Here is a 19,498-nt window from a genome sequence, read left to right on the forward strand (position 1 = left end):
AGTTATTTCTAGCGCCATCGCCATCTCGTTGATAGTGAGCCGCGGTAATGAGTTCAAAGTATCTTTCCCACATTCCTTAACTGGTACTCGACTGATAAACAGAGTGTTATGTCCATTCTAAAATTGCTTGGTGAGATGCCTGCTAGTGAAAGCAACTGAACAGTCAGACAAGTGCCCTGGGAATCCCTTCGCTTAGAAGGATATTGCACAAATCAGGATCCATGAAATCTATCATATCCAAGGCTTCTTCGCTGACCGAAGCATAGTCTTGCGTCCAGTAGCCACCAGCAGAGGGGTCCAGGTCAATGGGCCCAGAGGTGGTCTGCCTCGACAATCGAAACTGATCGTACCCAGAAAATCCTTGAGTATTCGGCGGTCCGTTCTCAGAAGGTGTTGTTGGACCTGTGTTCCACTGCAGGTGGTGGCGCTCCGAGGCTCCCTTTTTACCCTTTTCAGTAACAGCCCGTCTGCGTTTATGCCACTGCTGCTGAAGTGTGCTCAAGAATGAGCTTGTTCGTTTCGCATTCTCAAAGCAGTATCCCATTTCATCCAGAGCCCAGAAGCATGTGCCAAGGTACCTGGTATGCTCTTTATCGGGCCTCCTTAATTGCGACGACGACGACGACGACGACGACGACGGGACGGTGGTGAAAATCAGGATCAGTGCTGCAGAAAATGTGAAGGAGACCATTTGCACATTTGCCTTTCTGAACCCATAAAGTCTTTCGTAAATCATTAAGACTTTGGCAATGGCAATGGCGGACTCGATGCACATCGTGCGCGCATGGGACGAGCCAGGTCCTTGTGGCGGCTGAGGCTGGATGTAGTTCTTTGATATGTACGGACGGTGGCAGTGAATCATGAGCTGATAGTATTGCATGCTTTGCTTTAATGTCAGTTCGGGAAGCACACAGCAGACATCGAGTAGTTCAGATTATATATAACTTACTGCAGGATGAGAACATGTGGCAAATACGGCTGGCATTCTTTGCCTAGGTCAATATCAAGACCCTCCGGGAGACTCGTCTTCCATTCGTATAGTCGTGCAACAGTGGCTGCAGCTAATTCTTGAAGGGCATGCTTCGAAACCTCGGAGCAACCATATCTTGACCCAACTAATTAGTACGGAACGTAGGATGCGTAAAGATCACGAAAGACGAGAGATTTGTGGAAAAGCTCACAATACGTCTGTAAGCGGCATCATGAGGTCATATAGAGACACCCACAGATGGCAAATTGTCTCTAGGGGATTACAGATGCTTTCCATTTCGATTTGCAGGCAGCCGTAAGGCTTCCATCCTGCTGACGAGTGAGGGCTACTACCCCAATGGGGCTTTTGGACCGTGGCCCCTGCTATCGGACTACGGACGGGGCGGCCCAAATAGTAGCCCCAAAATCTTAAGGGAGTAAGTTAGTAAAAATTAAAGATAACCAAGGAACTAATAAACAAACGTACTGTTCGTTAAGATACGCTGCCCAGAATATAGTACGTCGGAGCTTGCATTCCTCGGTCGAAATGATACCTTTCTCGACATAGGGTGTCATATCGAGATGAAGGCCGAGATCAAAAGCAAGCCGCATGGCCATCCCTTTTGCATCTTTCAGTATTTGCACTGATTAAGTATCACTGACCGAACACTCACCACTATATAGCCATCCCCGCGTATCTCTCGTGCTGGAAGCTTCGTGGTTGCTAAGAATGACCAGCGTTTGAATTGTTGACAGCGAAGGATTTTCGAATTCCCACTCCAACAAGGTTCTGGCTCTTTCACCAAAGAACTCTGATAATGACCGGGGGAAGGTAACCAACTCCGGGTGATATTTGGGCATGTAAGAAGCGCCCAAGGCACACCTATAATACACCATCAGCATGATGCCTCGTCATGCTGTCCAGGAGACCCACATTGCATCAACTAGGGGGCGAGAACAATACGAAGAAGCCATACTGTCATGACTGTCTTGTTGCCTCGTTTTCCAAAATAGCTCGTAGTCAACGAGATACAAGGAAGGATTCTGCCACGCAAAGTAGAGCTCAAGCAAATGCTGTTCCAAAACTTCGTCAACATCAACATTAAGATTCGCATTCTCCAGGATCTCTCGTGTATCTTTCTGTGTATTACTTGAACTGGAAAAATTCACGCCGACCAGGGCGTCCAAGAGGGTGAGATTGGATGTCGAACCAAAATATCGTAATTGCCCGTCTTGCGTCAACTGGAGCCGGCCAAGACGCCACGAGAGTTGGTTTGTGAACTCGTCATCAGCATCGGCACTTGGAAGTTCATCACCTGCCACATTATCTTGGTGTAGATTGCTTGGGTCGGTCCCGGATACCCCAAGATCTGGTGGTATATTGGCTCGAGGCGCATTCACGAACAACGAAATGTTAGGGTCGTGATCTATCAGCACAGCGTCACCCTGGCTTTCTTCTGCCGATGGGCCGAGATCCAGGTTTGTCGGAAAGGTCGCCGGTTGCCTTGTATCTCTGAAATCACTGCTGGAGGCTGGCATGAGGCCTGGATAATTGCTGTTACTCACATTGCATTGATTCTTGCCAGCCTGCCCAGGCGGGCTGGCAGAATCATTACCCTGATGAGTGGGATTCTCCGCCTGATCTACTACTATATGGGAAGTCGATTGGATCTCCTCGTAATCGAATCCGAGGGCCTGAAGAATGCTTTTGAGATTCTGCTGGTCTTCGCCACTCATAGCAGGAATTTCCAGGCCATGTTCCTGGATATATTGGGACAGACCTCCCACACGTTTTGCGAGTAAGTTCACTGCAATGCGCAACGGTATTCTGGTAGGAGTTTCAGCAAGTGGAAAAAAGAAAATCATTGACGGTTGTGCACATATAATGCCATACGTTCGTTTGTCGTCACGTTGTCGATAACTACAGTCTTTTCCTCTGGTCTGGCAATTCCTGCAGGCCGGTATGTTACCGTCGCACTAGCGGACCGAATGGTCAGTATTATTGCGATAGGGCGGCGAGCGTGCATACTTTGACTTTGGTCTTTCGACACGGGGTGCAAGCAGTGGTAACATGCTTGCGTACACGGGTATCGCCTTTACTTCTTCGTGCCATATCTAGCAGCAATATGTGTGTGTTGTAGTCGTACTCCGAGGGCACGAAGGAACCTCGACCGGAAGGTTGGATGACTTTCGAGTGGCAGCTGCCGGAGACCAGATTCCGGATACCAGTTTAGCCAGCTACGGCTAGCAAATCCGATTAAAAAGCCCTGTCGGTGGCAGAGTCGGACAGTTGGCGGTACAAGTACATGTTTTTGTTATGAGAAGATTTACATGTATGTGATTGTTACTTCAATTTTCAGTGTCCTCATGCAAGATAGGGTAAGCACAGCTAGTTACTACTGACACAATGAATCATTACAAAATATGTACATAGTAAGTTAACCAGGGGTACTTCTCCGAAGTGCGGGGATCCCGGTGGAGCAGCCGTACCGGTACCGTAACCGAATCGACTCTGGGGAAATTGATGTGGAAACCCGGCTGAATCCTCCTCCTTCATTGGTGCGTTCATCGGAAACAAATTCGAATATCTTGACGTAGCCCTAAATTTCAAACCAGATCTCGTCTCCATCACTCCGCCAACCTGAGCTCCTGGATGCTCCATTAAACCTGACTGAATAGCAGTATCTGGTCTGATAGAACATTCATGACTACAAAAGTGGCAGTAGCCTTCCGACAGTGCCACGTAAATACTATATTTCTCACAGGATAAGTTTCCAACACTCAAATATAACCAAGAGAATACCGTCTCAGAAGAGCCAAGGGTGGTGTGTGGGCCCTTGTCCATATTATGATCTCGTAATGTGCATACTCTAAATCAGACCCAAAACTCGCAGAGTATTACACATATTTAGCGACAGCAAGTGTATTCTCGATTGATTAAGCCAACGCCCTGCAAAAGCTGTAATGTGGGCCTTTTATAGGATGCCCGGGGTAAAGTCAACCACTTGAGCCCTTTCCACCAGCCCACTCAGGCTCCTGGCAAATTCATTATGCACGGGATCGCTTGCAACGTAATAGTCTCGGTCTGCAACAGTCTCAAATCCAATAACGAATGCGTGTGTGATGCCACCCTAGATCGAAAACAGTAGTCATATTAGCACGAGCCTTGCACAAAGAATACAGCTATTATGGAAGACAATCTGTCTGCTGTGCTATTCAGAGGAACATGAGCCTACTAACCTGTGCCTCTTCTGGAGAATTGTCCTTTCCACCTGACGCCGATTGAATGTATGGCTTCCCTGTTGACGGATGGAGACATTTTTCTTTCAGACCAAGCATTTGCTTGCATGCCTGGGACATTATTAGCTATTTCACCAATCCAGTTGATAACAACCACCACAGGGAACGAACATTTTGCACAGCTTCATAGGTTGCATTCTGCTTGAATTGAAAGAGGACAATATGAGTGACCGACATTCTGTACTGTGAAGGATTTAATAGCTTCCTATGGGTTCATCAATATTCCATGAGAAGAAGAAACAAGTTCGTCCCTGAAAAAGAATTTGGCTATATATGCTATTACCAGGCTGACAGGTCAGAATCCGGCTACGCAGCCAAAGGAGTTTTGTTTGGGACCATTACCTAGGACACCGGAATTTTACTTCCCGCAAGTCCAAGTATGGGCCACCAGAACTCTGCCACCCGAGGCCTTCTACGTCGTTTCAATATTGTCGGAGCTGCAAATGGCCCCTACACTGGGTGTTTACTCCGCTCAATCGTCGCTAGTACTATGTGGCGATTACAGTCATTCGGGATACGAAACCCGAACCCATCCTGAGTTGCTGCGTCGCAAAAGTTAATGGCTGTTTTCATTAAAGATTCTGACAATTCCGACAATTCAGGATTGGCCTTTATCACTAAATGTGCTCATGAGTCGACAACAGCAGCGCTTCTAATGGTGTGACAGCGCTCTGAAAACAGCCGCTTTATATCAAAACCTGTAGTCTACCAGATTATACCCACGACCTGCCATCGTTTCAGGAAGCACAAACATTTCCCTGCCGTGCCGAATCCCCATTTCTGTTGCACATTCGGCGATCCGGAATTGGGAAACCAGTATACTGTCGCTTGGCAACAATAAAGAAAGCTCAAGATTTTGGGCTAGGTAGCTTTTAGCTATTCTATTCTAATTTGGAAGCAATTCTTCACCATCCTCATCAAATTCAATCTTCCTACCGGTTTCCAAGCTTTTCTGCAAGGCAACTGCGATTTTCAAACCGGTAAGAGCAGCAGAAAGAGTCATCGGAAGCTCAGTCTTATCTAGTATAGCATCCGTAAATTGGTTTAACTCCGTCACAAAGGCCTCTCGGTACCGGTCAATCCAACTGGGAGTAATCTCCTGTATGATTCCAGCTGCATTCGACACCTGGACCTTATTGCGGTGTGGTACGGAGTTAATCGAGATCTTCCCCGTCATACCAACGATGTCAGTAGAGTTGTCATATCCATTTGACGTGGTGCGGGAGTGGTAGTAGTGAGCAATCCGTCCTCCCCAGAACTCAACCACGGCGACTGCGTTGTCAACATCCTTGAATTCTTTCATCTCGTGGTGATGTGCAATAATCCCAGTCGACCAGAGCGCTTTAGGTTTGATGTCATCGCCAAGAATTGACAGAGTCAGATCGATATCGTGAATGACGGTATCCAAGAAGATTCCACCACTCTGACGAGCATATCCGATAAAGTATCCAGATTTGTCCAGTTTCTCCGCACCGTGCGATCGAACAATAATAGGCTCGCCTATTGCACCTTCTTTGATCTTCTGGAGCGCATCCTGGTAGTTTTCATCGAAACGGCGAACGAATCCAACCATGACTTTTGCCTGCGGATACAGTTTTGCTTTTCGCATCAAGTCGCGTAGCTGGAGAGAAATACTTAATAACTAAATTATCAAGGTAATATATATCCCGCTTACCTGAGCAAGATCTCTCGTCACTGGCTTTTCACAAAGAACATGGATGCCAAGCTCCATGGCGGCCAATGTCTGCGAGAAATGGAGCTCGGACGGGGACGCAATGACTACGGCTTCCAGCCCGGGCGTGCGAATCATCGCCTCAAACGTATCAAATACCTGCACGCCCTCCGGCTCCAGGTCTCTCTTGGCCCATTCGATTTCGTGCGGCGCCGGTGAACAGACGGCGAAGAGCCTTGCTCGAGGGACCTGGTGGAGGATATTCAGTGCGTGGCGCTGGCCCATTCGGCCCAAGCCGACAACGCCAATGTTTGCCTTGAGGCCGGTTTGAGTCATCGTGAGGGTAGGTATCTTGTAACAGCAGCTGAAGTATGAAGAGCGAAGACCGATAGAAGGGGGAATTAGACTCTGAATATTTGCTGCGGTGATGGCTTTATCATTAACAGTCCGGGATCCAAATGCCGAGTAGTCAAGTTTCTGGGAATAGGCCAAGGCCAAAATCCGGGTTTACTCTGTCAACCCCGGGAATGGCTTTGCTCGTACCATAGTAAGCAAACGCCTGTGGGAGAACCTTGCAGTAAAGATTGCTGCGCGTTGCCAAACGGCACCAAAGGCGCATTATCTCCCGTCAGGCCAGACCATGGCCACGTACGATATCGGCTGCATCATCAATACTCTGGCCTCCATGTTTGCTGGAGACAAGCTGAACGGCGGCAAGACCATTCTCACTGGCTGCTGTATTTTAATCGCCAGTGCAGTACTGCAGACGGCCTCATATTCCCTGGGTCTCTCAACTACTAGCTGAGCCGTCTCGGGAATCAGGAATGGCATGAACATGATTACCATTCCCATCTGGCAGGCAGGAATCACCCCCCTCAAGATCAAGAGAAATTGGTCATCTTTCAGCTTGTCAAGAATACCTTCAAGATTGCTCTCACCAATGTAAGCGCCTCCCCTCATTGCTCCAGGCCAATACTCAGTGTTATGCGCTGTTATACGCGGGCGCCAGACATGTGTGCCTGAGGCAAATTGCGGCTGCCTCATGGCTGTTATATAATATATAATCTACTACTAATAGTATATCTCTTTTCTCTATAATCCTTCTAGAGCTATTATATTAATATTTAGGCTAAACTATAGTATATTTTAGTAATAATTCTTATAATAGTGTTTTCTAGGTTAAGTGTTCCAAGCCTGCAATCAGTACTGATTCGCTGAAAACACTGGTCCCAAATTGGAAGTTGAATGAATACCAGCAACGCTATATACAACAAGAATTGTATTAGGCTGGGCAGTCATTGCACCAGCGGGTATAAAGTGCAAGCAAGATTTGTAAAAAAAATAAAGGAACACGCTAGAGAAGCCCAGAGCCTTTTCCTTTTGTCAACGCCGTAAATCATGATATATACAATCAGCCCGGCCTGCCCACTACTACCGAACCGGACTCGCGGGCAGCTCTTGACGTACCGTGTCTGGAGGCAGCTCATGAGCCATTGTACTGGGATTACCCTGTAGCTCTGCCCGCATAGCATTATTGTCAAGCTCGAACCCATATACGCCTTTTTTGTCCTGGGCTGGCGTGCTAGGATCAGGACTCATGAGAGGATCGGTTGCCGGAGCCTGTTGCCGCCGTCGACGCATCAGGAACCAAACCAGGGCAATGATGAGAGCCAGTCCAGCACACCCGCCGACGACGCCACCGGCAATGGCGCCCGTGTTGGTAGATGATGATTGGGTAGCAGTGCCTAGCCAGGAATACCGCAGTCAGCTCTTCATTCTCGCGGCCGAAAGGAGGGTGTGCATTTCTTTATGTGAATCTCACCTCTCGCGACTGGATACAAGGCCTCATTTTCTTCCCCGTCCGGAATCCCGTCAGCGCAGGCAATACCCGTAGTACTACTCCCGTTGTACCACAGGCCCCCAGCGAGGTAGGCGCTTGACGTGCTCAAACAGCAGAAGAAATTGCCCTCGGTCTTGTAGAGGTCCCAGGTCTTATTATTTGCACAGTGCGGGTCTTCCACGAGAAACTGCTCGCACCCTGCCTCCCTCGGACAACAGGTGTTGTGCTCTCCGCAGTGCGTGCCCTTGGGGCAGCAGTTATGCCAGTCATTCCAGGGATTTCCACATGTCTCCTGATCCGCACCGCACGTGCCGTTTTTCCGGAGTGCATAGCCAGCGGGCGGGTCGTAGACGCTGTCACCCATGGTTTTGAGGGTATCCGAGAAAGTTTACGAGCGATACTGGTCGTGTGTGCAGAAGAAAGCTGGGGAGAAAGGGGGATAGACAGGTGGTTCAGACACAGCCAACGGCCAGAGGTGGTTGAGCCTCGCTTGACAGATCGCTTGACAGATCGCCTGACAGATCGCCTGAGAGATCGCCTGAAACGAATACGACCCTTAGCCGCATCGACGACTCAAATCATCGCATCAAGATGAGTGTGGAGAGCCAACGTCGACGGCCATGATTGAGTGGCTGTAACAAGGGTCCTGTGCCCCAGAGCCTCCCGCGCGCACGGGGCTTCACGCAATGACAGTCCACACGCCCCATGAAAAGTCTGCAAAACACGAGGTCCCTGACCCTTCCGCTGGCTGAACAGCACAAGAAAATAAAGCCCAATCTAACCGTGAATAAAGTGGTACCGGTCTATAAAATCTACTTTCTTTATCTTTATTATCTCAAGTTACTATCTATAATCTTATACTTGCTGCTAGATTACTATAGCCAGAAGAGAGAATTTACAATCTTATCTTAATAAGCTAGACTGTAAGGGTCCTAATAACAGTAAATATATAATGTTATGTTCTTATAAGCTTCTCGCGGGCCTTGAGCATCGCCGGTTCGACACGCCTCTCGCTGTAATGGAGCAGGCTGATTACTTAGATACGCAGCTCAATCTGCTATCTAATGCGGAAGTTCGCGCAGTCTTTGTCTATGTCTTTTCGTTCCCATCCATGCGAATAGGTGAAGGCCCAAGGGATCCTGATATGATGTGTTTTTCATTGGTCAAGTCCTTTCCTGACTGGGACTCGAGGTCGAAGACTATGCCTCCCTGGGCACCTAAGGAGTCGTTCCACCGGGTTGCCGATTTCTTTCCGTCCATGCTACATACCGAAATATAGTATTTCTATACCACTCCTACGAGTTACAATGTCGACCGGCCTGTTCTGCATCTCGAAAGCCAGTGGGGCTCTTTCGCTCAGTGGCTTCTTCCGGTGGGGGAACTAGGTTCATACTCCGTATAGAGACATAAGGCGGATTACATAGTTCACGGCTAGCGAATATGCCGGATTCTTGTGGAGCATCGTGTCAAGGTCCCAAAAACGCGGGATCGTGGCTTTTTAATCCCGAGTGCAGATAGCCTTATTAATAACGGTGGTCGAGATATCGAGCCGCCTGTTTAGTATGCAACCCAGACCGTATTCTGGCGTTGGCTATTGATATATCTGACACATCCCCCAGGCCTCTAATTGGCCAGACAGTTGCCTGAATCGGCAGGAGAAGTGGAAATGAGCGGTCGGTGTCTCGGAACCGCAGCTCGATAAGGCTGGGTTTTGGTCCTTTTGGATGTGGCCGAACGAAATCGATAGGGAGGAGGACCGGAACCCTAATACGGTGAGCTGAGCTCACTACGATAAAGTACCGGAAATTCAGAAATCACCAACTAAGCTAAATGTGAAAAAACAAATAAATAAATGTTTTTACATGACTCGGTAGTGAATAGGTTCTTCAAAGTGTCAGACATTAATTATGCCAGCATTCCTGTCAATACGGGAACGCACTGCAGCCACGCTGGATGCCTTATACAGATCTTGTTGCTAAACGGACGTCTGCAACCGATCGTGCTCGGCCTTCACAATCGCGCTGATCTCATCAAAGATTCCATTCTCCTTCGGTTTCCAGCCCAGCAGCTTGGTCGCCCTCTCGCCGCGAGCCCGTGAGTTCAGACCCCAGCTTACTGCTTCGAACCCTGCCGTCTCAAGAGCCTGCCCTTTGCTAAGGGCCTTTTCCTCAGCCGACTGGAGATAACCAAGGCTGATTGCTGCTCTACCAACTGCTCTCGCCAGATCACTCCATACATGCTCGCCGTTCTCAACAATCAAGTATCCCCTGTCGCCCCACAGCTCTTTGTCGACATTGCCTTTGACTGCAGCTTCTGTGAGAAGCAAGTAGAGCTCGCTTAGATCGTGGATGTGCACGTTGTTCCACCGAGCTTTGCCTTGGCCAATAATGGGTGTGTATTGTTTAGTCAAGACAAGTTTAGACAGCTCATACACCTGGCGACCTCTCCCAGAGACCGGGCCGCGGCCGTTTCCTGCGATTTTAATCATTAACAGCACTGCTTTTTGCTTTCCAATGCATTGAATTGGTACTTACCATATATGGTCGGCGGAGCAATAATGACGGTCTTAACGGAGTCGCTGGCTTTCGATCCAACTTCTAGAACAATCTTATCCACATTGCGATGGAAGGCCTCGTCAGGGAGGCTGGTCAACTCGCCGATACCTTCCCAGTCATTGTAAATCTTTTCCGATGATAAACCTAGCCGGCCATACTTTGTATCCTCCCATGTTAGTATGCCTGTTCCCCCGGTGTGCAGCCAATAACCGGGCCGATTCCTGGAGTTGCCTTCTATAAGTCCGGAGGCGATGGCGCGCGCGGCGCCCTCGTGGTCAGAAGCATCAGCGGCGTCTGGAAGTTGAGTTAGCATTTTATCCTCCGTTGACGTTGACGAATTTTGTGCTGTGCCATCTGTTATGTTAAATGGTTTTGTACGTACGCAAGACTATATCGGCCTTCGCTGCCTGACTCTTCAATAGCTCAAAGTTATCTAGATCTCCGAGCACAATCTGGACAGAAGGGTAGTGCTTCTTGACCACATCTATGTTCTCTTGGGACCTAACGAGTACGGTGTATTCGTACTCTGGGTGTTTCTGGTGAAGGAGGTGGAAAGCATCGCCGGCGATGTATCCGGTAACGCCAGTGCTAGGTGATGGGTAGGTTAGTTGATGCGTGCGATGCGTAAGAACATAGTAAAAGACATACATGAAGATCTTGGGTGTCATGGCGAGTGAGAGTCTGGCAAATAGATGTGACAGGGAGGCGGCACATGGACGTGCGGCAATATTATATGAGAAAGGCATCATTATCTTCGCGTCTGTGTGCTGACATATTCAACTCCACTATGGACTTCGATGCTCCTGGTAGATTGGGCGGACACCATAATCCGGCGCCCCTAGGGTGTCTGATGTCGACACTTGGCCGAGAAGACGATTCACGCTGACCGGGAAATGTATCCCGATGCATCTGGTAGTGGAACATTTCGTTTGTACTGTCGGGATCACTCCGACGCGATTTATAATCCAAGACGAAAATTGACTTGACTTCGCATTGTGACTAAAGCATATAAAGTGATTATTGGGTCTTCCCACTTAGCCGGAAAGAAAAGTCCCAGTTGTCCCAGTTTCTTGTTGTTTTGAAGCACACGCATGAAAAATTAACAGCCTTATACACTCCCGCCACGTTTTCTAACTCGAGACAATCGTGAACGATGCCATCAACGTTGTCTTCCCACCACGCTGTCGAAGCCGACATCAAAGGGGAGCTAAAGCATGTCAATAGAGCGGCTTTGGACATGCCATATTTCACCCCAGCTCAACTCCCACCGGCAGGTACTGCTCTTGTCACCAAAGACACCAAGACCGTGCCCAAGCTCTTCAAACCACTCAAACTCCGCGGTCTTACTCTCAACAATCGCATTACTGTCGCCCCCATGTGCCAATACTCAGCCGAAGATGGCCATTTCACCATGTGGCACATTACTCACCTGGGTGGCATCGTGCAGCGCGGGCCGGGTATCTCCTGTGTTGAAGCAACTGCTGTCACACCGGAAGGCCGTATCTCCCCTGAGGACGTTGGGCTCTGGAAAGACAGTCAAATCGAGGGCATGCGCACTGTAGTCGAGTTCGCTCATAGCCAAGGCCAAAAGATGATGATCCAGCTAGGCCACGCGGGCAGGAAGGCAAGCACTGTTGCGCCCTGGCTCTCTTCCGGAGCCATTGCTGGAAAGGAGCTCAACGGCTGGCCAGATAACTGCTCCGCGCCCAGCGCTATCGAATGGAACGAGCACCATCCCATGCCGCGGGCCATGTCCCTGCATGATATACAGGAATTCAAAGCCGCATTTGTCGCTTCTGTTAAGCGGGCGCTGAAGGCCGGCTTTGACGCGATCGAAATTCACGGAGTACGTTAAGCTTTGAAACCACAACTTTTTTTTTTACTAATATTTCGATAGGCCCATGGGTACCTTATTTCCGAGTTCCTCTCTCCAGTGTCAAATCACCGTACAGATATCTACGGCGGAAGTTTCGAAAACCGCACGCGACTCGCCATCGAGCTCGTCGAGGAGACCCGAGCGGTTATCCCGGAGGACATGCCACTCTTCTTCCGGATTTCCGCCACCGACTGGCTAGAGGAAGCTTCCAAGATGGAGATACCCGAGTCCTGGACTGCCGACGATACTGTCAAGTTCGCCGGTATCCTGGCGGAGAAGGGCGTCGATGTACTGGACGTGAGCGCCGGTGGCAATCATCCCCTACAGCATCCACATACGGGCCCAGCGTACCAGGCGCCATTTGCCATTAAGGTGAAACAGGCTGTTGGGGACAAGCTTGTTGTTAGCACCGTCGGCATGATTGACAATGCTCGTCTTGCCAATGATCTGCTAGAGAAGGATGGGCTGGACCTCGTCACAGTAGGCAGAGGATTCCAGAAGAACCCGGGTCTTGTCTTTGCTTGGGCCGATGAACTTGGAGTTGAGGTGCAGATGCCAAATCAGGTAAGTATATATTTCCTTCGTTAGAATGCACGTCGGTGTTTTACTGATCTTGTTTCTATGTAGATCAGCTGGGGCTTTGGTGGTCGTGGACGCAAGGACGGGGTCATGCCAATCTATGAATTTCCCAAGCTGATGGAGTGAGACTTGGAAGGTTATCAAGATTAGGATGTAAATAAGCATGAGGCGATTTAATGAAATGCATAAAGAATCCAGTGAATAGATGTTATTTTCCTCTTGATTGGACAAGGTGAGCGCAAGACGATAGGTTTTCTGTATAACGAGGATGGAATCCATATAATTTTCCCTTGAACCGCTGGACGAATCTAGCTATAACGTACGTTTGCTCGCCGTCTCCATGAAGACACGAAGCTACGACGTGGAATCAGAGCTAGGGTTTCAAGGGAAAAATATAGAATATCACCTGAGATATATCTCCTGTTATCCGCTTCTAACGTGCTCGGTGTCCAACCCAGGTATGTAATTCATTTTATCAGCGCTCTGAAATAAGTGCACCATACAAAGACTTTGCACCTGCTCGTCTGAACTCTAGGGGTGCCGGTGTACAAACAGCGGAGAAAATGACAGGCCAAAGCATATAGCTACGACATTGACCTTCGCTTCAGTCATACCGAGTAACTGTCTCAAGCTTACAGGCCTCGGAGTTGGTCTCTCGGGATTCAAATGCCGGACAAATGCACGATCGACCATCCTTCCTGGAGTACATTAGGAAATTGCATTCAACAGTCTAGCGTACAAGAATTAGGTCCACAGAGCTCGAATACGCTCGAGCAGGTTCTCAAAAACTCCCGGCCCGCCTTGCGACAGCACCACGGCAGCCATCGCCACAATGGCCGCCCTGGAGTACAACAAGCACGAGCCCATTTTCAGCCATCTGGCAAATCGAAAAAGGGGCCAATAAATCGAGCCGTTGTTATCCCAGATAAACGCATTCCAGTTGGGCAAGTAAGTCTCCAGCCAAAATAGGGCAGCCTTTGCCGGCCATGAAGCGGCATTGCGGCCATACTGGTTGATATACCAGTTTGAGCAATCTCCAGCGAAAACAGTACCCTTGAGCTTCTCCTGCAGGGAGATTGTATGTCTTTCCTCGGCTGATTGCTTCACCTCCACCACCCGCGTTCGACGGTCGAGGATCGGTTCGAAGAGAGCCTTGATGGCGAAACAAACCTGAGTTTCGCAAGCGAATAGAGCAGAGTTGTTCGCGGGGAAGCTGTTAGGGCCGAATCTATAGAAATCTTGTTAAACTAAAATGCAGATAATACTGTGGCCGGTACACCTACATGATACCTAGATTGGGGAAGTTATGCACGAATGTACCGTAGTAGGCCTGGGCGCCTCGCGACTCATCCCACTGTTTGTTCAGGGAGATGCCATGTCGACCATAGATCTCCATTGGAGCCAGAAACTGCGAGACCTGGAAACCGGTCGCAAGGACAATTATGTCAAATTTGTCCTCAACACCGGAAGACCCGATGATTCCGGTTTCGGTGAATTCTTGGATTCCCTCGTTGCGAAGCTTCACATTGGCCTGATGAAGTGAGTCAAGATACCCGGGGTCAAAAATGCGCCTCTTGCAACCTGTGCAAAGATATGTAAGTTTGATGTTCCCAATACAGCAAGCTGAATCCATACCAAGGGGGAAATCGGGCACCACGGCCTTCTTGTATTGCTGAGGAGTACGAGAGAGAATGTATTCTCGGGACTCGTCCTCCGCCGCGAGTCTTGCTTTGACACCGGCCTCCGAAGAGAAGTAGGTATAGGACTCCTGCTCCGCTTGGAGGAAGATCCGCAGACGAAGCCATCGCTGCCAGAGAGGCAACCATCTGAACGACCATTTCTCAAGCCGGGAAAATGACCTGTTTGGCTTTTGGTCAAAGCGAGTTAGCCTGAATATCCTGCAAGAAACAAAATAAAAATAAAAATAAAAAACAAAGCCAGCAGGGTCAATTTACCCGAGCGTGATACCATTGTGCACTGCGGGCGTATTGCTGCACGAACGCTGCCTTCTCGGCGACCGCAGGGACGACCTGGGCGGCGCTGCAGCCATTTCCAATGACCGCCTTAATCAAAGTTAACAGATGAGCCTGGTCAGAATAGTGCGAGATAGGATGCAACGGCCTACCACTCGCTTGCCAGTGTAATCGACTGAGTGGTCCCAGCGCGCAGTATGAAACTTGTCCCCCTTGAACTGCTCCATCCCCTTGAACCTCACATCCCGGGGAAACGAGATGGCGCCAACTGCAGAAACGAAAACAGTCGCATGGCGTTTGAATTCCAGCCCGGTTTGCAGGTCACGGAACTGCACAGTCCACTCCCCGTCGTCCCCGCTCCAGGCACCACCTAGGCACTCTACGGAGGTGATAACATGTTGCCGTAGATCAAATTTGTCCACTGTGTCTTCGATGTCTATGTGCGAGGTTTTGTAAGTCAACGATATTCGATGACACGGGGTTGATAGTTTTTGACTTACACTGCAAGATCTCAGGCTGTTCACACAATTCCTTGGACCAATTGGCGTTGAGATTGAAGCTGAAAGAGTAAAGATGCGACGGAAGGTCACAGCCACTGCGACGAATTGTCAGTGAATCCTGAAGTTCAGAAAAAAAAAAAAAAATAAAAATAAAAAGGCTGCCGTCGAAATCTCACCAGCCAGGGTAGGTGTTTGATCGCCAAGTGCCACCCACGCCGTCCAGCTTCTCATATATCTGTAACAGGTCAACAGCCCGCTACAAGGCCTGTCAGGAAGCGGTAGATATTACCAGGAAATCATGAAAGCCCAATTCGTGCTTCAACCGGTAGGCCATTGAGATACCACCAGGACCAGCGCCAATGATGATGGCGGTTGGGGAGTAAGACGACGCCATGTTCCCGCAACAGACGATGGTGCAGTAGATAATAATAGTAGAGACACAAGAATTACAGTAGTTGATTACGGAGTATGCTGCCCTTTTGTCTTCAACGACCCAGCTTGCTCACGGGAGACTGATTCCGACGCTATGTGCATCCGGAATTTGGGCCTTCGAACTCTTGTCAACTACCCTATAGCTGGCGGAACTTTCCCGGAGGCCGGAAATCATTTCACGGCCATAGTATATGTGGACGTGTTAGAATCCCCGTCCGAGACGGCATAGGTATGACAGACTTGATTACTCAGGGTCAATTCGGAAAACAAGATGGTTAACTCTCCCAGTCTTAGCAAGGGCCAATACCTGCATGGCCCGCAGCAGCTACGCCTCGAACAGCGCCAAATGCCCTCCCTCAGCCCATCTGATGTGAGGATCCGCGTTCGGTCGACTACTCTGTGTGGATCGGACATTCATTACTTCAAGTTCGGTAAGAATGGATCAATCCAGGTCAAAGAGCCCTTGTGTGGTGGACACGAGGCAGCTGGGGAGGTGGTGGAAGTAGGTTCCAACGCCCTGGATACTGGGAAGGTCAAAGTTGGTGATTCGGTGGCTATCGAAAGCGGTGTTGCCTGTTTGGAATGCGAGAGATGTCAAACTGGGCGATACAATATTTGCGCCAACTTGCGCTTCCGGAGCAGTGGTGCATCATTCCCCCATTTCCAAGGAACACTCCAAGAATACGTCGACCACCCGGCAGAGTGGTGCCACAGGTAAGTCCGGTGTTGGTTTGGGGGTCCCATGTTCGTTTAAGAGTCCCATGTTGGTTTAGGAAGAGGAGGTCTGACGAAGAATGATGCATAGGTTGCCCGACGCACTGTCCTATGACGACGGTGCCTTGCTGGAGCCCTTATCCGTCAGCATCCATTCTATCAACAGAGCCGATATGAAAGAAGGAGCAAGATGCTTAGTCTTTGGAGCCGGGGCAGTCGGGCTATTGTGTGCTGCTGTTGCAAAAATTGAACACAAGTGCCTTGTCGTGATAACTGACGTTGACGAAGGTCGGGTTGCCTTTGCCCTGGAGCATGGCTTTGCAGATGTAGGGTTTTTGGTCGTCCCGAAGAAAGGGGAGACCATCGAAAGCTGTCTTTCCCATGCGAAGCATCTAGCCCAGGAGATCGGGAAGTTGAAATGGCCAGGAGGTGAAGAGGTTGGCCGGTTTGACTGCGTTTTTGAGTGTACCGGAGTCGAAAGTTGCGTGCAAGCATCAATCTATGTGAGCTCCCGCATCAATACTCCTGTCTTTCCTGTCTGGACCAGAAAACTCATTCCATCCTAGGCAACTACAAACGGCGGGAACATTGTGCTTGTGGGAATGGGAACCCCCCTCCAAACATGGCCAGTCGCGGAGCTCACGGGCCGCGAGATCAACGTGGTTTCAGTGTGGCGCTATGCAAATTGCTATCCTCGGGCAATTGAGATCATGCAAGGTATGAGGTCTGGTGCTCTCCGGCCTGATCTGACAAAGCTCATCACGCACCGGTTTTCCGGACTTGATTCTATCCCATCGGCCTATGATACGGCCAGTAAGACACGAGATGGCGAGGCTAAATTGGTCATCAAGACGGTTGTTAATCTCTGATTGAAGAACAATGAATTTACAAGTATGGAAACGGATTATACCTATTCTAACCTTGATCGTAGGAAGATTTTCATATATTGCTTAGCAATCGGGCAAGTCATTAAGTCCAAGCGGGTATGACAGTATTTTTCTTTTCGCATGCACTCAGGCTACACTCCTACAGCATGTCTTTGGCAGAATATACCTCGCTGCCTATGGTTATTGATTGTGCACACATGATGCCCCACAGTTGGGACTCAACGCTGCCGACTACATGGGGGCTCTTGCGCGCGATATTTCGTGGTAAAGGGGGCTTTGAATGATGTTTTGCATTATTTATCTAGTTCAATACAATACTTCCCACCGATATTTACGTTGTAGTTGTATCAAAGTCGCCATAAATGAATATTCGCATATCCAACACTTGACGTCTGCAGTTACAACATCGACTCAGTAAACGGGGTAAGAGTTTCCAAAAACCCCATTGCAGCCTCATACTCCCTCGCCACCACGTCCCGATGCCGCTGAGACCGAATCTCAATACCAACTCGCAAGCCGCGCGGTCTGATATTAAACCCATTCGTATAATCCAACGTATCATACACAATCCCCGGAACAGGCCGGATATCAAACCCCCACAGCAACCGGCTCAGCGTGATCAGCAGCGTATTGCTCGCCAGCTCCGCACCGGGACAGATCCGACGGCCCCAGCCAAACGAGCTATGGCCTGATTTGTTCGGATGGGCGAGACCACTGGCATTGGCAGTGGCATTAGATGATTTATTGTGGTGCTCCAGGTAAGGTAGAGAGTCCGAATCCACGTCCAAAAAACGCAGCGGGTTGAACCTGTCTGGGTCTGGATAGTATTCCGGATTCAGGTTGATGGCCCAGGAATTCCCCAGGATGACGGTGCCCTTGGGGATATAGAACCCGCGGTAATGGTCATCTTCAGACGAGGCGTGCGGTGTTCCTCCGAGGACAGCGACGGGGCGCCAGCGGAGGACTTCTTTGCATAGCGCGCGCAGGTATGGGAGACTGCGAATGTCGCTGAACATGGGCAACCTGTCGGGTCCAATTACCGAGTCGAGCTCTGCTTGTGCTGTTTCCAGAATACCCGGGGTTGTCACGACGGCTAGCATAGCAGAGCACAAGGTGGACGCTGTAGTGTCGGAGCCAGCACCGAATAGAGACGCCGGTATGAAGCTGAAGTTGCGTTCGCTGAGTGGGAATGCCCCAGGGTCTAACTTCCTGTTCTCGAGTAACTGCTTGGTCAAGCTGTTGAAGACCGGTGCCGCGTTGTGGGATTTTCCAGCGGACTCGATATCGTCCTCGACTACGCGGACGAGCTTCATATTCGCCTCTGCTTCAATCCGGCCACGGCGTTTGATCTCTGCTTTCCACGGCGCGATCCAGTCTGGTAGATATTTCAGTGCTGGGAATGATTCTACCAGGTACGCGCCTGGGACATTCAAACCAGACACATACTGCATGAACTCAAGACGCTGCCGCACAACAGGCGAGCGCATATCATCAACGCGGTGGCCGTACGATATCGCAAAGACAATCGACGCGGTCAGCCGATCAAACAGCGCCTCAAAGTCCTTTGCATTCGATAGCAACTGATAGCAAAGACGCGCAGACTCCGCCTCCTGCAGCCCCTTGTAATTCTCAAGCGCCCGTGGCGTCAGTGCAGAATGCAGCAGTTTCCGACGAACAAGCCACTCTTTGCCATACGGCTGGACCAGAATGCTCGCCATGTCCCAGTATATCTCGCCCATGGTGACGAATCTGGGCCGCGTGCTGTACTTTGCGGAGCGTTTTTCAAGGAGTTCTGAGGCGATTACGGCGTCGGATATGACGATCGTTGGACGGCGGCCCAGCCAGACGGTGTAGATTGGGCCGTATTTCCGCGACCATTCTTGGAATTTGATCCAGGGGTGGTGCGAGGGGATTTCGTGCTTGTTGCCGATGAGAGGGAGGGGACGGGGGCCTGGGGGGAGGCGTTTCCAGAGGAGGACATCGTGGACGAGGATGCTGAGGGGGATGAGGACTGCGAAGCTGCATGCTATAGTCCATAGTGGTAGATCCATGTTGTATGGCAGTTATGCAATCCTCAAGATTGATGCTTGAGATGCTTAGATTGATGTATGGCTGTCTGCGGGGTTTTGATATATCAAGTGTATGTCCATGTGGTGGTCGATGGGGCAGATGTGGGGGCATTCAATACTATCGGATTTGTA

General features: G+C 49.8%; 8 protein-coding genes across 8 annotated transcripts; 1 reads left to right on the plus strand and 7 right to left on the minus strand.

Moving 5' to 3' along the window:
* Positions 1–51: 51 nt before the first annotated feature.
* On the minus strand, positions 52–3,082 carry ASPSYDRAFT_1174647 (Zn(II)2Cys6 transcription factor; the record flags this gene model as incomplete). Its single annotated transcript, XM_040840292.1, has 9 exons — positions 52–881; positions 950–1,105; positions 1,182–1,397; positions 1,457–1,589; positions 1,644–1,852; positions 1,904–2,285; positions 2,415–2,797; positions 2,864–2,946; positions 2,999–3,082. The coding sequence occupies 9 exons, from the start codon at positions 3,080–3,082 to the stop codon at positions 164–166; spliced, it is 2,364 nt and encodes a 787-aa protein (XP_040703428.1). The 3' UTR covers positions 52–163.
* A 487-nt stretch (positions 3,083–3,569) lies between these two features.
* Positions 3,570–4,485, minus strand: ASPSYDRAFT_175609 (Dabb family protein). The gene is made up of 3 exons (XM_040843458.1): positions 4,381–4,485; positions 4,210–4,320; positions 3,570–4,100 (listed from the first exon to the last, which is right to left on the minus strand). The coding sequence occupies exons 1-3, from the start codon at positions 4,444–4,446 to the stop codon at positions 3,945–3,947; spliced, it is 333 nt and encodes a 110-aa protein (XP_040703429.1). The 5' UTR covers positions 4,447–4,485; the 3' UTR covers positions 3,570–3,944.
* A 670-nt stretch (positions 4,486–5,155) lies between these two features.
* Positions 5,156–6,277, minus strand: ASPSYDRAFT_200362 (uncharacterized protein; the record flags this gene model as incomplete). The annotated part of the gene is made up of 2 exons (XM_040843777.1): positions 5,156–5,890; positions 5,945–6,277. 2 exons carry the CDS (start codon positions 6,275–6,277, stop codon positions 5,156–5,158), a joined length of 1,068 nt encoding a protein of 355 aa, XP_040703430.1.
* A 762-nt stretch (positions 6,278–7,039) lies between these two features.
* ASPSYDRAFT_44011 (uncharacterized protein) lies at positions 7,040–8,438 on the minus strand. The gene is made up of 2 exons (XM_040846772.1): positions 7,764–8,438; positions 7,040–7,686 (listed from the first exon to the last, which is right to left on the minus strand). Exons 1-2 carry the CDS (start codon positions 8,143–8,145, stop codon positions 7,373–7,375), a joined length of 696 nt encoding a protein of 231 aa, XP_040703431.1. The 5' UTR covers positions 8,146–8,438; the 3' UTR covers positions 7,040–7,372.
* Positions 8,439–9,651: 1,213 nt separating this feature from the next.
* Positions 9,652–11,004, minus strand: ASPSYDRAFT_78006 (uncharacterized protein; the record flags this gene model as incomplete). Its single annotated transcript, XM_040850920.1, has 4 exons — positions 9,652–10,253; positions 10,316–10,630; positions 10,719–10,924; positions 10,985–11,004. The coding sequence occupies 4 exons, from the start codon at positions 11,002–11,004 to the stop codon at positions 9,757–9,759; spliced, it is 1,038 nt and encodes a 345-aa protein (XP_040703432.1). The 3' UTR covers positions 9,652–9,756.
* Positions 11,005–11,489: 485 nt separating this feature from the next.
* On the plus strand, positions 11,490–12,992 carry ASPSYDRAFT_88539 (NADH:flavin oxidoreductase/NADH oxidase; the record flags this gene model as incomplete). Its single annotated transcript, XM_040852021.1, has 4 exons — positions 11,490–12,182; positions 12,234–12,776; positions 12,840–12,913; positions 12,983–12,992. 4 exons carry the CDS (start codon positions 11,490–11,492, stop codon positions 12,990–12,992), a joined length of 1,320 nt encoding a protein of 439 aa, XP_040703433.1.
* Positions 12,993–13,535: 543 nt separating this feature from the next.
* Positions 13,536–15,658, minus strand: ASPSYDRAFT_57190 (flavin-containing monooxygenase; the record flags this gene model as incomplete). Its single annotated transcript, XM_040849333.1, has 8 exons — positions 13,536–14,019; positions 14,075–14,372; positions 14,427–14,658; positions 14,747–14,854; positions 14,917–15,200; positions 15,265–15,359; positions 15,441–15,499; positions 15,554–15,658. The coding sequence occupies 8 exons, from the start codon at positions 15,656–15,658 to the stop codon at positions 13,536–13,538; spliced, it is 1,665 nt and encodes a 554-aa protein (XP_040703434.1).
* Positions 15,659–16,220: 562 nt separating this feature from the next.
* On the minus strand, positions 16,221–19,348 carry ASPSYDRAFT_200373 (cytochrome P450; the record flags this gene model as incomplete). The annotated part of the gene is made up of 2 exons (XM_040843778.1): positions 16,221–16,784; positions 17,700–19,348. The coding sequence occupies 2 exons, from the start codon at positions 19,346–19,348 to the stop codon at positions 16,520–16,522; spliced, it is 1,914 nt and encodes a 637-aa protein (XP_040703435.1). The 3' UTR covers positions 16,221–16,519.
* Positions 19,349–19,498: the final 150 nt, after the last annotated feature.

This window comes from Aspergillus sydowii (genome assembly GCF_001890705.1).
Source record: "Aspergillus sydowii CBS 593.65 unplaced genomic scaffold ASPSYscaffold_4, whole genome shotgun sequence".
Classification (NCBI taxonomy): domain Eukaryota; kingdom Fungi; phylum Ascomycota; class Eurotiomycetes; order Eurotiales; family Aspergillaceae; genus Aspergillus; species Aspergillus sydowii.